We start from the raw sequence: 12,862 nt of genomic DNA, 5'->3' as shown, positions 1-12,862 counted from the left end.
TGGTCAAAACGTCGTTCCGGTACATTCAGAAGTTAAATTTTATTTGAGCTACATTAAATAATAACCAGCAGCTCATTTTTAAGCGCACTGTAGAATCCAATTACAACGTAACAAACAAAATAATCAGGATAATCGTTCCAGTAGCATTCCATTACCTCATTTTATAGAACTACATCACTGGCACCCTGTGCTGTAGCACTATTTGTCGAAGTGAGTCTTTGCGTCTCAACTCTCTCTCTTCTGCTCCCTGCTCTCATTAAGTAAGCAAGTGTCAACTCTTTTATATGCTCTCTAACAAAAGCTGGAGCGAATTGGAGTCTAATTTAGATCAACTAGGTCGTATTGTCAACTCAATCTATTGGATATCTGCTCCCTCCAATGAAGCAGGAGTATGCTCCCGGGTGTCCCTTAATAAACAAAATCATTGTGGCCACTTCCCTTTAACTAAAAAAATATCTCAAAGAAAATGAAGCAAAGCAATGCATTTGTTTCCACGATCATAATATATTGTAAAAAATTGTTTGTTAAAAACAGTTTGTAACAAATTGTTAATAAGTTTGGGTTAAGGTGATTAATGTTTATGGTTTTTGAAAGTCTGTCGCTGTCATTGTTTATGTCTGATTCTTGGGTGTTTTAAAATAACGATTAATTTCAAGAGGTCTGCTTGTAAAGCACATTTGTTTGGGCAAATGTGTAGAATCCCCCACATATAGATTGCTAAAAGATGATATAACTTGTATCTAAGCATATCTGAGCTGAAATCCTTATTTTTTAATTATTACTGCTTGTAAGTAATAGTGAGTAAAATACAAAGAAAATGTCTCAGTAACATTATTTTTTATTAAGAAATAGTTTCACAAACATGATTATGCAGCTATTTCTTAGTCGTCAAAACATTACAAATATTTATATTTATATGAGTGCTTAGATGAACTTTCACTCATCATTTCTTTTAAAAGTTTTGCTTCTAAATCTGGCCATATGGTTTTTACACATTCAATCATACCTAGAAATAAAACATTTCTATATGAAAAAATATGTTCATACCAAAGGACATTAATTTAAAAATAAATACAATTTATACCAATAACGTCCACCGTGTCCTTCTTCTTCCCTTTGAATATATTGCACAGTTCTCTAAACAGATCGTTTTCCAAATGAATATTCTTCAAATTCATGTATGCACGGAAAGTTGCAATTAAAGTTTCGGTCATATGTGGAGGTGGCAGTTTAAGCAAAAAAGTTCTAAATATAATCTCTAATTATTATTTGCATTAAATAATGAGCACATTTAAAGATTGATATGAAAATTACCTAAAATCTCTTTTATCGATCGTTTTACCGATGTAAGCAGCTCTTTTCATAATCAATTTTTTAGCATCCGGACCGAATATTTGATAATCACCAATCACATCGCCATAGATGACTTCAATATCCTTCCACAGTGGCAATTTTTTTGCATTTTGAAACATCTGAAATTATAAATATGATATATTTATAGCTTAGATACTAAATAATATATGAAACACATACATTTACAAATTTAGGTGTAACACATATATATTCCATATCAAAGACTTTAATTGAAGATCTTTTGAAGCATATCTTTTTCATGATTTCTAAAGCTTCTGATAGATTTAATGGATTATTACCAAACTTTAACGTCTCTACACTCTTTGCATATGGAAAAGCTATAGACATTTCTAATAATGCTCTTGCCAATCTGATTCAACTCAATATTAATAATTTATAATATTTTAATGAAAAATAACATCAATTAATTACCTATTATTGCTTAAATCCAAATACTGAAGAGCTCTGTTGAATTGTATTAATTTTTTTAAAGTTAATCCAAATTCAGGACCCGCTAAACCATTCCATGATATATTTAATTTATTAATTGATTTATTTTTCCATAACGCTATCAGAAAAAGTCTCATTCCTTGAATAAAATATAAATATAATGCACGATAAATAATTTACAATTAAAACCTTATTTACCTTTGCCATCAATTGTGTTCCAAGATAAGTCAAGTTCATTTATCTCCTCATTAACATTGATGATCTTTGATAAAATCAGACCACTTTTAAAAGTCAATTCATTTTTACTCAAATCATATCTAAAAAATATATAAATTAACAACTTATATACAAAATCATATCTATAATGTGTGTATTCAATACTTTTTGATTGGATTGTTCAAAATTATTGGCGTAAGAATTTCAATGCCTTTGTCAGTGATGAAGTTGGATGTCAATATTAATTCTTTCAAATGATGATTATTTACTAATCCTTTTACCAATGGTTTTAATCCATTTGGACCAAGTCTATGCATAAAATCATAAAATAATACAAATTATAAGGTTATATTATTTAAATATATATTTATCTAATAGTCATGAATAATATTATATAATATTCCCAGAAGCATAAGATTAGCCTTTAGTTGGTGAATATCTAAAATAAACAATATATTTATAATTTTATAATTTTATAATGGTCATTTTTGGATATTTTACTTTTAAACGCTAGTTTTAATAAAGGTAATGATATTTACACATTTCCTTCATCAAATACATTTACCCAGATTTAGTGAAAATTTTGATATTGCCGACCATATGTTTTTTTACAATTACTTGATATTTTGAAGATGTCAGATTTGTATAGTATATGTAGCATCAGAATGATTGGAACAAAAGGGCATTATAAGCCACTTACTCCCTGACTTTTTAAAGCAAAAAAGTTCTACAATTTCATACTTTTTTTCACAATAGTAATCCATCAAAAACAATAGAAAAATTATAAAAAAAAAATTCATAAAAGGGTTAAAGAGCTTTAATAAAAAATGTCAAATATATAAACATAACTAGTTGCAGGATAAATTTAAACTAAAATATTACATATTTGCCAAAATCCATCGACGTAGAGTGCTCAAAGCTTTTAAAAAAACTATGAATTATATACACGTTCATGGGAAAATTAATGTACAAATGTGCTACGCATTAGAACATCTGCGGAGAGTAAGTGATTAATTAATTTTCATTACAAACTTAAATCAACCAACTTAAAATTTACACACAGCTATCGATCGATATCTAACTAATAAACTCTCGCTTTCTTCTTATATTAGTCTGAAAGCAAATGTTGATCATTAATTGACTACGCAGTGCAAAACTGCGGTGTTTGGTTACAAAATGCTTTTTTTCTTAAGGAAAGCGTCGAACCGTACAAAATAAGTATACTTTACTAAAACATCCTCCACGTTTTAACAAATAAAAATGGTTTATTTGACGTAATACATATTTCAAAAAATAAACATATTTACCTACAACCTGTAAGATTGATACTAAAAAGTAAGCTGTTACTAAAGAAAAAGTTCTCAAATATCAAACATGTATCAATTGCTATAAAATTATGAGACAAATCGATTGATTCTAGAGTTGTGCTATTTGTTAATGATTCAAATATCGCTATCATTTCATTTGCCGGTATCGTGCAGTTCTAGAAAAACAATCAATATTAAAATTCTCTATATAAAAATGTATATTATCGTGTAAAATTGAAACCTTCAAATCTATATGTTTTTCATTAATTTGATCTAAAAACATTTTTCTGGGTTTGACATTAAATAATTCACATTGGTTTTTATAATATTGTATATTATCAGTAAATATTTCATCATCTGAAAAATATTATTGATTATATTTTCTATTCTAAAATAATATAACAGGAAGTATTTAAGATTTTACTTTTATGAAAAATATTCTCAATTACTGGATCTTTTGGTTCCGGATAGTAAAACATGTTATAAGATACCTTGTCTTCTTTTGTGTCTTCATCTGATTTGTTAGCCAACATCGTGAATATTGAGTATATAAATAAATACTTTCCACTTGATTTAAAAACTCGTGATAGACAAATGCATACCATTAAAGTTTGTTTCAAACTATATAACATAACACGTTAAATACATTTTAACAAAAAGTTAAATAGTGTGGATAGCTTTTATAAAACAAGTTTTATGGTATTTTTAGTATATAGTGTGTATACAGCTAATTTTTTCGAGGGTTCCTCAAGGGTCCAACCTCGGCCCTCTGCTTTTCGCGTTATTTATTAATCACATAAATACGGCAGTTACAAAATCAAGTTTTCTTCTGTATGAATAAGAATTGTATAAGTGAATTAGATCTGTCGTGGACTCTTTACAGAATGATTTTGATTCTCTATAGCAATGGACTTTCGTTAATCGCCTGCTCTTTAGTGTCGGAAAATGCCGTTCTGTTCTTCTTGATCCCGTTTCCAGTGGCGTAGCTAGAGTGTGCCGCCCTGAGCGATCCTTAAAATTGCCCCCCCCCCTCCCCATACATTTTTTGCAGGGTCATAGAATCAGCATTTCTTAAAATAATTAATTGGTTATTGTTAAGCTCTTGCTATTCGTGGATATACATATATATTTTAGTGCTTTCAGGGTTAAGAACCACACTAGACGATCCCATCGTGAATATGCCGCTCCCAAGCAAGTGCCGCCCGGGGCGGCCCGCCCTTCTCACCCCCCTATAGCTACGCCGTTGCCCGTTCCCCATCAATTTATTCTTACGATCTTGGCGGGAACATTTTGGCTACATAAACTTCTACTAATCCCTCGGAATCCAAAGATCTCGGAATCACTTTCGAAAGCAAATAAAAGTTCTATCTACACATAAACGACGACTGTGCTAAATCTTCCAAGATGCTGTTACTTATACTAAGAATTTTATAAGTAGCAAATACTTAGTATAAGTAACAAATATTTAATATATATATTAATTAATAATAAAAATGAAAATTAATAATTTAAAATAGCATTTTTAATGCTATAAGTTGCACTGTCAATAATATTGGTGAAAATCTTGCATAATAGTATGCAAGGACGATGAAAAATTTTGACCTTGACAAGTGAGTGATGAGTCAATTTTATTTGAGAATTCATAATTCATATAAATACCATTTGCAAAAATATTAGTATATAAAAATATTAAAAAAAACACTAATTTTCTTATAAAATAAAATTTTTCACAGATTGCTACCATAATTGATTAAGCATGATTAAGATAACTCATTTTGATCAAAATTTTGTGGATGATATTAATCTAAGAAGATTTTGTTTTGCCTATTAGTACTTTTTAATTTATATTTCATTATAAAACATGGCCATTGGTAACGATATTATGACCACGTCGCTACATTGTAGCCCGATAGCCTTTCAGTTACTATACATTTGACGTCACATCACGGTTCTGTCATGTCTGGCGGCGGCGGTGTTCCATTCGGAAATTCTCCCGGAGGCCCATATGCGGGCGCTCCGGGGTCCTCGGGGGTCGGAACACCACCAGGTGTGCCTTCTCAACGAACCAACTATGTACCGCCGATGGGAGGCGCTCTTCCGTCACAACTAGCAGGTAACTTATTACTTACTTTGCTTACTCATATTTCACAATATAATCTATACTTACTGCATTATTCATTCCGATTCACGCTTATGTTCTCATATTCAATAATTACATTGCTTATATTCGGTTGAAAGTTTAAAATTGTATGAAAATTATTCAAATTTATATGTTGGAAATTTTAGGTTATGTTTAGTAAATAGATACCCACTGTATATTCGGTTTCTAGATTCTATTCTCTAAAATTTTTAAATAATGTATAATTCAGATTCATCTTGGCCAATATATTTAAGGAGCTCCGCCGAAGTGCCATCAGTGTCCCCTGCTTATTGTTTTAGATTCTATGTTCAAATATTCCATATAAATTTAATTACACAAATTATTGTTTTTGTTTCAGATATGATGAATGGGCAAATGGCCAATAATAGAGGCATGGTCGGAATGGGCGGTCAAATGAGTCAATCGTACGCCACCAACATGCAAAACCAAATGGCAAACATGTCTGGGATGGCACCGCAAGTATATCGATTTTTGATTATAAATATATGATTCTTAACGCATAAGTTATCTTCAGGCTTATTACTTCAAAGATTTATAGAAATTTTTGATTCAACAATATTTAAAAAAAATCACATTTAAAACCATTTTATTTCACCCCCTTTAGCCTTCAATACTGCTAAAACACGGAACGCATGGAATCAATCAACAATTCAACGAGTTAGTGGTATAATTCGTCACGGCATACTTTTCCAATCACTTCTATAATTTTTTGTTTCCTCGTTGAGGTGTACAATCGATTTTTTCACTTAATTATGCCATAACAATATTCTATCAATTCAATTAAAAACTATTCCAGGGCTAGTACAAGAATATTTGTTATATTTTTATATTCTGAAAGAATTTATTAAAATAATAATTTTATTTTTTTATTGCATTGATCAAAAATACATTATTGTATATTTTCACTCATTAACAAGGTGCAGAAACATTCACGAAGTTGAAATCCAAATTTGAGTCAACGTGCTTTTCCGTGGAAGGGAGGGAAACAAATTTCACGATAGTTTTATAATCCGCTGCTGTCGATGAAATTGATACCTTCCATTTCGAAATGTAAAAAGCAACTTTAAATCATTTGGCTCTCTCTCACACAATTTACTTGAGACAATTTTCGCTACTTTGATGACAAAGGCAGTGCATCCCATCTGACATCAAAGAGCGTCACTCTTCTACAACCCAAAATATTCTGGCTTTTGATTTGGACCATTTCATGCATGCTAGATGCATTTCTTCAGTCAATTTTTGCCAATTATAAAACTGCATACATGTAAGAGTTGTCCCCATTTATTTATTTATTTATCAAATATTTCGCAAATACTATTAATATCAACGGCAGTTTTATCTTAAATTATTATGATTTCAAGAAGTGATGCGTTTTTTTTGCACCCTGCTGTAAGTAACAAGATCTCACCTTAAATATAATTTTCATATTTATTACAGAGCATGTCCGTTGGAAATCCCGCTCCATCTCCAAATCAAAACGTTCCTGGCATGGGTATGCAGACTTCAATGGGCACAAATACCAACATGCCTGGCTCCAATATGGGATCGGTGATGACAAACACCGGAATGGGAACAAACATGGGAATTTCTGGATCGGGTATGACCGCCGGACCAATGACGACCAATCAGTCCATTCAAAATACGTTAAACACTGGCGGGATTGGCGCCAACAACAATTCAGTCAACAATCACAACGTAGCAATAAACCAAGTGGCCAATCAGCCGCAGCAAAACAAAGAATTTAACACTGCGTCACTTTGCAGGTTACTTTTGATTTGATTAAATTTTAAATTTGATTTTGTTGAATTTATATGATTTATATTATTTTAGATTCGGCCAAGAAACCGTGCAAGATATAGTCAGTAGAACGCAAGAAGTTTTTCAAACGTTGAAAGCTATACAGGTATATAATAAATCTGAAATATAATTCTCAGAGTTTGCCTGTCTCACCGAAAACTTGGAATGGAACATTATAAATATGAATAACCACAGAGTATCGCATCTTTTATAATGGTCCTTCAAGAAAGATCGGATGAATAGGAGATGAACAAAGCCAACCCTAGATTATTGAGCGTCCCTCACCCCTCGCATATTATCAACTCACTACATTTCAAACACGTGTTGATACACATTTAAATATCATACACCAATACAACTTTACCATCAATTAACTTTCGCAAATAATTTTAAAATTTATATTAGTTCAAATTAACTACAAGCGTTTTAAAATGTATAGTAAATGAAAATAGCTATACATTATTTGCGTTAACACAGTCAGTTCAAGAGCTATCCATTTCATCATAGTATGTAATGATTATTAAATTATTTAATTTAATTATTCATAATTGAGAAAGTGAAGTGAAGAAAGGCAAGTTTAGGTTTACGCCCCTATTATTAGCTCTAAAGCACACGATACAGATATACATTCGATATATTTATCATTACTCCTGTTTATATTTTGAACAAATTTATAAAAATTAATATTACTATATTTTTTATATTTATCAATCGGAGTAATGATAAGTGTATCGAACGTATATCTGTATTGTGTGCTTTTGAGTTAGTCGTAGGGGTGTAAACACACTTGCCATTTCTTTCTCGATTATGAATAATGATGAAATGGATAGCTCTTGAACTGACTGTGTTAACGCAAATAGGGTATACATTATAGTTGCTTAATGTATTACAAATATTTAATATATTTAAGACCTAAAAAAATGAATAAATCAATGCTGAAAAACAGCGGCGGAAACAACTGTATGGTTACCACAGAGCAAAGAATATAATAGTAGCTAACTAAAGTGTGCTTAGAAGAGCGACGAGGTGCGTAGATAAATATATGGTTGCTATGAGAGTCATGGAGTCGCTCTACTATAAGGGGAGCTAAAAAAATATTTTAACCCCTTTCTATGCTAACATTAAAAATCTACCATTAAATTCCAGTGTAGTCCGTTTTTAATGAATGTGAAATTATTATCTATATATATTTTAAAAAGTTATTAAAATATATTTTACAGTTTTAAACAATAATAGAACTCCAGTGCAATTGATATGTTGTCGGAAATAATTTATAAGTAAATTCAACATAAAAAGTAGGTGTCCAACATAAAGTATCAAATATCCGCTAGCTCTATGAATTAATTTTGAGTGTTCTTTGATCGTGTGCAACGGTTGCATGTATGCTTATCAAGCAATTTTAGATTTTTTTATTAACATTGCTTGAAAATTTTTGAATGAAATGTTATGCTTTTATTTTGATTTTTTGGCGCCCCAGGTTACCGCCCGTGCATCCTGCCCTTCAGGCCTGCCCTGGAGATGTGCCAATTGCGAGTTAATCAATCAGGGTGTGGCTATTGTGCAATTCTCGGTGTTCTTCCGATTACTAAAGTTCGTTTTTGAGCCAAACCATTGTTGTTCTGATGATTTATAAATTACATTGTAAAACATTAGCTTTCTAAAAACATAGTTTTCATTATTATTTTTAATAATTTTTCAACGAATGTCTTCAAAAATTATTTAATGCAATGAAATCAATTTATTAAATTAAGAATTGAATAGTTATATTCTCTGATTTCAAGCGGATTACAAAAGGTTAACTTAAGGTTAGTTTAAATATTAATGTAGAGGATTCGAATCCACCAAAACTGCAGTGGAAGGCAGTGGGTTATTTCATGTTACAATATAACAAGCGGAGCATATATTATAAATTCAAATATGCTGGTAGATGAAAATATGATATAATTGGAAATAAAACGCGAGTGAATCTTGATACTAATTAGTATCCAGCTGATGTACTTCCCTATTCATATGTACAATATGAAGAGGATTGCACTTTAAGAACTGATGCATCAAGAGGAATGCAAATTTGTGTCTGCGATTAATTGAAGAAGGTAGAATGAAAATTACATAATTTTATGATCTAGTGAGATGAAATACAGTATTTTCTTGTTTGTTTATGTGTAAATGTCATTGTTGTAGAAATATAATTTGATACTAATGTTATTTTGTAATTATTGACAGCCTCCAAATGGTACGGCTCAAGGAGCTAATTCAAGCCACGAGAAAAAAGCTAAGATTCAAGAACAACTGAGAACCATCAGACTTTTATTCAAGAGGCTGCGTCTCATCTATGAAAAATGCAATGAAAATTGCCAAGTTCCGGTATGTAATATAAATAAAATTATATTCGATCTGTTTAATATTTTTTTTAAATTGTATATATTTAATTTTTAGGGAATGGAATATACGCATATTGAAAGTTTGATACCGTTAAAAGAAGAATACGAGCACAAGACGATAGACGAAAAGAAAACTTCAGAAGCATACAAAGTAGTCTGTGATGAAAACAAGGAACTGACAGAACTAGTAGTCTTAAAAAATAAGCAAGTTAAAGAAGTTATAAATAGTTTAAGAACCATTATATGGGAAATTAACGTAATGCTCACAATGAGGCGATCATAATGTTTGTTTTTATGTAAAGTTGTAAATATTTGTTTTAATTTAATTTTAAATTAGGACTTAACAGACTTTTTATACGGTGAGAAAAGACGTTGGTTGATTGCGGACTGCATTTATTATATGTTGATAAAACTTGCTAATAAATAAATTCTTCCCTAAAACTCTTACGAATAACGTAAATCCTCTGCTGTTAAAAATATGAAATTCCACTGTAATTCGAAAGAATTACTATATCAATCAATTTTAACTATATTTTATATTTAATAACTTCCTTCTTATTTTTAATCTATGTATTCGTCTATGACATGATCAGTTGCATATTTGCCTCTAACTTATTGTTATTTAAAAAATGAAATAAAAGCCAATTTCATCTCAGATTTTTCATTTTTTATTAACCTAACAATCTTTTCAATGTATCCAACGTAGAAAGTAACATGAGATATTCTTAACCTTTAAGCCACCACTATCATAATATGATCAAATGGATAATCAATCTAGTAATAAGTGCCTTTTAACATTCTTTAAAGTTCCTGGAATTTTACCATCAACGACATTCAAATTTAACCATAAAGATCGGTTTCAAATAATCTCAAAATTCTCATGTAGTGGCTGACCCCATTCCAAACACCTTTTTATATTTTTTTCAATTCCTTGCCCCTCCTGTTCAATATTTGCCATTAAATTTATTCCTCACTCGTTTATAAATATTTCACTAGACAGCACCGAAGATGTCTTTGAGGTTTATTAAAGGTTTGCCAAGTAGCACTTTTATCTTATTGTGAACATAGGTCCGAATTAAATTAATGAATGTAAAGCCATCTGTTCTGCTCCATCAAATTATTCAGATGATGAATCTCATGCTATTTAGCAGTAACAAGACCGGCGTCTGTAGAAATTGGGCTACTTCCAAAGCTATCTATTGTTTATCAGGCTAGTCTCTAAGTTGAGAGATTCATACTTTGTATATTCATACATTTATATATTCCAAAATAGAAAGAGATCCTTCTTTCTTTTACTAATAAACATTGAATCACAAACTAGGTATGTACTATGTTCCATAATTATAGCATATATTTACGACATTATTTTAAGGCACGCCAAGTCACTGCTACATAGTATTATAGTCTGGATCGATTGTTTAAATTATCTGCATTCTAAACGCTTTCACTAAACTTGTTTATAACTTCTGAGCAGTTACATTAAACGGGTTTTCTACGGCTTCTTATAGTCTAGAACAGTTTCTGAAATATAATTGATTACATTCTCTTTTAGATCTCATGCATTATCTTTAGATAGCTGATAATTATTCTTAGGTTTAATGACAAAATTTAAATCTGATCAAGATACTTTGTAATGGCAATAATTATGTTTCAATAAATTAATATTAAAAAAAAATATTTCTATAATACATATTCAACTTAAATGCTCATGTGTTTCAGTTATGTTAGGAACTAGATTATGTATGTATTTTAGAAACTATCCAAATGATTTATTACATTTGTGATGCAGCACTTCTTATTTATTTAATTATTTTCGATAGCTATTATACGAAGAGTCACGAAACACAAAACAACTAATGACGTATTGAAATGTATTGTACCCGATTGAAGCATTCATCTTTTGCAATTCTTACCATATATAGTTTTTAGTTTTTTTTTTATTCGAGCTAATTCGTGTGCCTCGACTTACATTGATACTAGTATCGTACATTTTGATTTATATAATCTGAAAATTACCATATTTAACCATCTTTGAGATTACATTTATTGACATATTAATAATTCATGAAAAATAAATTATTTTCAATTGATTTTATTGCAATGAATCTTTGAAAAACATTCAGGAAATTCAAGTTGAAAAAATACGCTTAGACAAACTTGTTGAGTACTTATTAATTATTTTTACGTATATTGTTCATGTTGTTAGTTGGATTAATATATTGCATCTTACTTTTGAGATATACTATGTTATAACTAGATCCTGGGAGATTAATGTTATATTTTCGGGAGCAAGTCTATCGGTCTTTTAATATGTGCAGAAATTATATATATATATCCTATCCCAACTCGTTACAAACTTCAGCGTAACTTGGTGCGAGTTTTGCAGTGAAGTTTCTTAAGCGCCAGCAACTCACTAATGAGTCACTTTATTTGCAATTTTTTTTTATTTCATTATAGCCTAATTTATCAGTAAATCAAGTATTTTATATTTATTTTTAGAAAGAGATACTGACGCGTGGAGAGAAATAACAGATGACTCAATAAAATGTCAATGGCATTCAAAAGGTTAAGTGAAGTGGTAGTTTTGGTTGAAGTTCCTGACTGAAGTAATTTAGTGTTGGAGGAAGTTTAGCATCCTTTTCAGTCCTCTATTCTCTGACCAATGTGGATGATAAGAGGTGAACTGCAAAAAAGAATGAAAAGTTGGCCAGTCAGTAAACTTTTTTTTAATATTTAGATTCATAGTATTTCATTGAATGATATGCATTTTTCTGGACAGATTCAAGGGGATGCAAATGACGTCCCTGCTTTGTTGTTGTCTAATACATATTGTTTTAGACTCTTGGACGTGTACGTGAAATGGCGTAATATAGATTCTAAATCAGTACATTTGGCGATGTCGTCATCTTCTGTAGAACGCGTAATCCGAAGTTTATGTTTTTGCTTCGACAGAAATATTTTGCAGTGACCTTTCAGTGTGCTTGATCAGAAATGCTTATAGGTAACGTTTAATAGACGTCACTCAATTGATTTTATGGCCCTTTTAACGAGTCTTTTGATTATGCTCAGTCTCGACAATATTAATTTAATTTAATATTTTTGAGTTCCGTCTGAATTAACCGTTAGCACATGGCCCTTAATTGATACATTGGTTTGAAAAATGTCATCATGGTAATAAGTAATACTAAGGCGTGTAT

At 30.6% G+C, this 12,862-nt stretch overlaps 2 protein-coding genes across 3 annotated transcripts; one reads left to right on the top strand and one right to left on the bottom strand.

Moving 5' to 3' along the window:
• Nucleotides 1-836: 836 nt before the first annotated feature.
• On the bottom strand, nucleotides 837-2,378 carry LOC148238536 (uncharacterized). 2 transcript variants are annotated; one of them, XM_088193486.1, is made up of 7 exons: nucleotides 2,185-2,378; nucleotides 2,002-2,120; nucleotides 1,786-1,942; nucleotides 1,534-1,723; nucleotides 1,315-1,472; nucleotides 1,085-1,245; nucleotides 837-1,006 (listed from the first exon to the last, which is right to left on the bottom strand). In XM_088193486.1, the coding sequence occupies exons 1-7, from the start codon at nucleotides 2,334-2,336 to the stop codon at nucleotides 897-899; spliced, it is 1,047 nt and encodes a 348-aa protein (XP_088049612.1). In that variant the 5' UTR covers nucleotides 2,337-2,378; the 3' UTR covers nucleotides 837-896. The 2 variants fall into 2 exon arrangements, with proteins under 2 accessions (XP_088049612.1, XP_088049620.1); XM_088193494.1 differs by lacking the exons at nucleotides 837-1,006; nucleotides 1,085-1,245; nucleotides 1,534-1,723 and having other exon boundaries at nucleotides 1,383-1,472.
• A 2,815-nt stretch (nucleotides 2,379-5,193) lies between these two features.
• MED30 (Mediator complex subunit 30) lies at nucleotides 5,194-10,317 on the top strand. Its single transcript, XM_088187635.1, has 6 exons — nucleotides 5,194-5,439; nucleotides 5,825-5,946; nucleotides 6,925-7,250; nucleotides 7,318-7,390; nucleotides 9,508-9,648; nucleotides 9,721-10,317. The coding sequence occupies exons 1-6, from the start codon at nucleotides 5,283-5,285 to the stop codon at nucleotides 9,946-9,948; spliced, it is 1,047 nt and encodes a 348-aa protein (XP_088043761.1). The 5' UTR covers nucleotides 5,194-5,282; the 3' UTR covers nucleotides 9,949-10,317.
• Nucleotides 10,318-12,862: the final 2,545 nt, after the last annotated feature.

This window comes from Plectrocnemia conspersa, unplaced genomic scaffold (assembly GCF_051122295.1).
Source record: "Plectrocnemia conspersa isolate PC_06_02 unplaced genomic scaffold, ASM5112229v1 ptg000001l, whole genome shotgun sequence".
Lineage (NCBI taxonomy): Eukaryota > Metazoa > Arthropoda > Insecta > Trichoptera > Polycentropodidae > Plectrocnemia > Plectrocnemia conspersa.
This window is presented reverse-complemented; position numbering and strand designations above follow the sequence as displayed.

What these genes read in the sequence shown, in the direction of transcription:
- LOC148238536 (XM_088193486.1), bottom strand. Translation starts at nt 2,336, where the DNA reads ATGCATAGACTTGGTCCAAATGGATTAAAACCATTGGTAAAAGGATTA. An exon ending in TTACACCTAAATTTGTAAAT is followed by an intron (nt 1,473 to 1,533) that starts GTATGTGTTTCA and finishes TTATAATTTCAG; the next exon opens with ATGTTTCAAAATGCAAAAAA. An exon ending in ATCGATAAAAGAGATTTTAG is followed by an intron (nt 1,246 to 1,314) that starts GTAATTTTCATA and finishes GATTATATTTAG; the next exon opens with AACTTTTTTGCTTAAACTGC.
- MED30 (XM_088187635.1), top strand. Translation starts at nt 5,283, where the DNA reads ATGTCTGGCGGCGGCGGTGTTCCATTCGGAAATTCTCCCGGAGGCCCA. An exon ending in TGTCTGGGATGGCACCGCAA is followed by an intron (nt 5,947 to 6,924) that starts GTATATCGATTT and finishes TATTTATTACAG; the next exon opens with AGCATGTCCGTTGGAAATCC. An exon ending in AAACGTTGAAAGCTATACAG is followed by an intron (nt 7,391 to 9,507) that starts GTATATAATAAA and finishes AATTATTGACAG; the next exon opens with CCTCCAAATGGTACGGCTCA.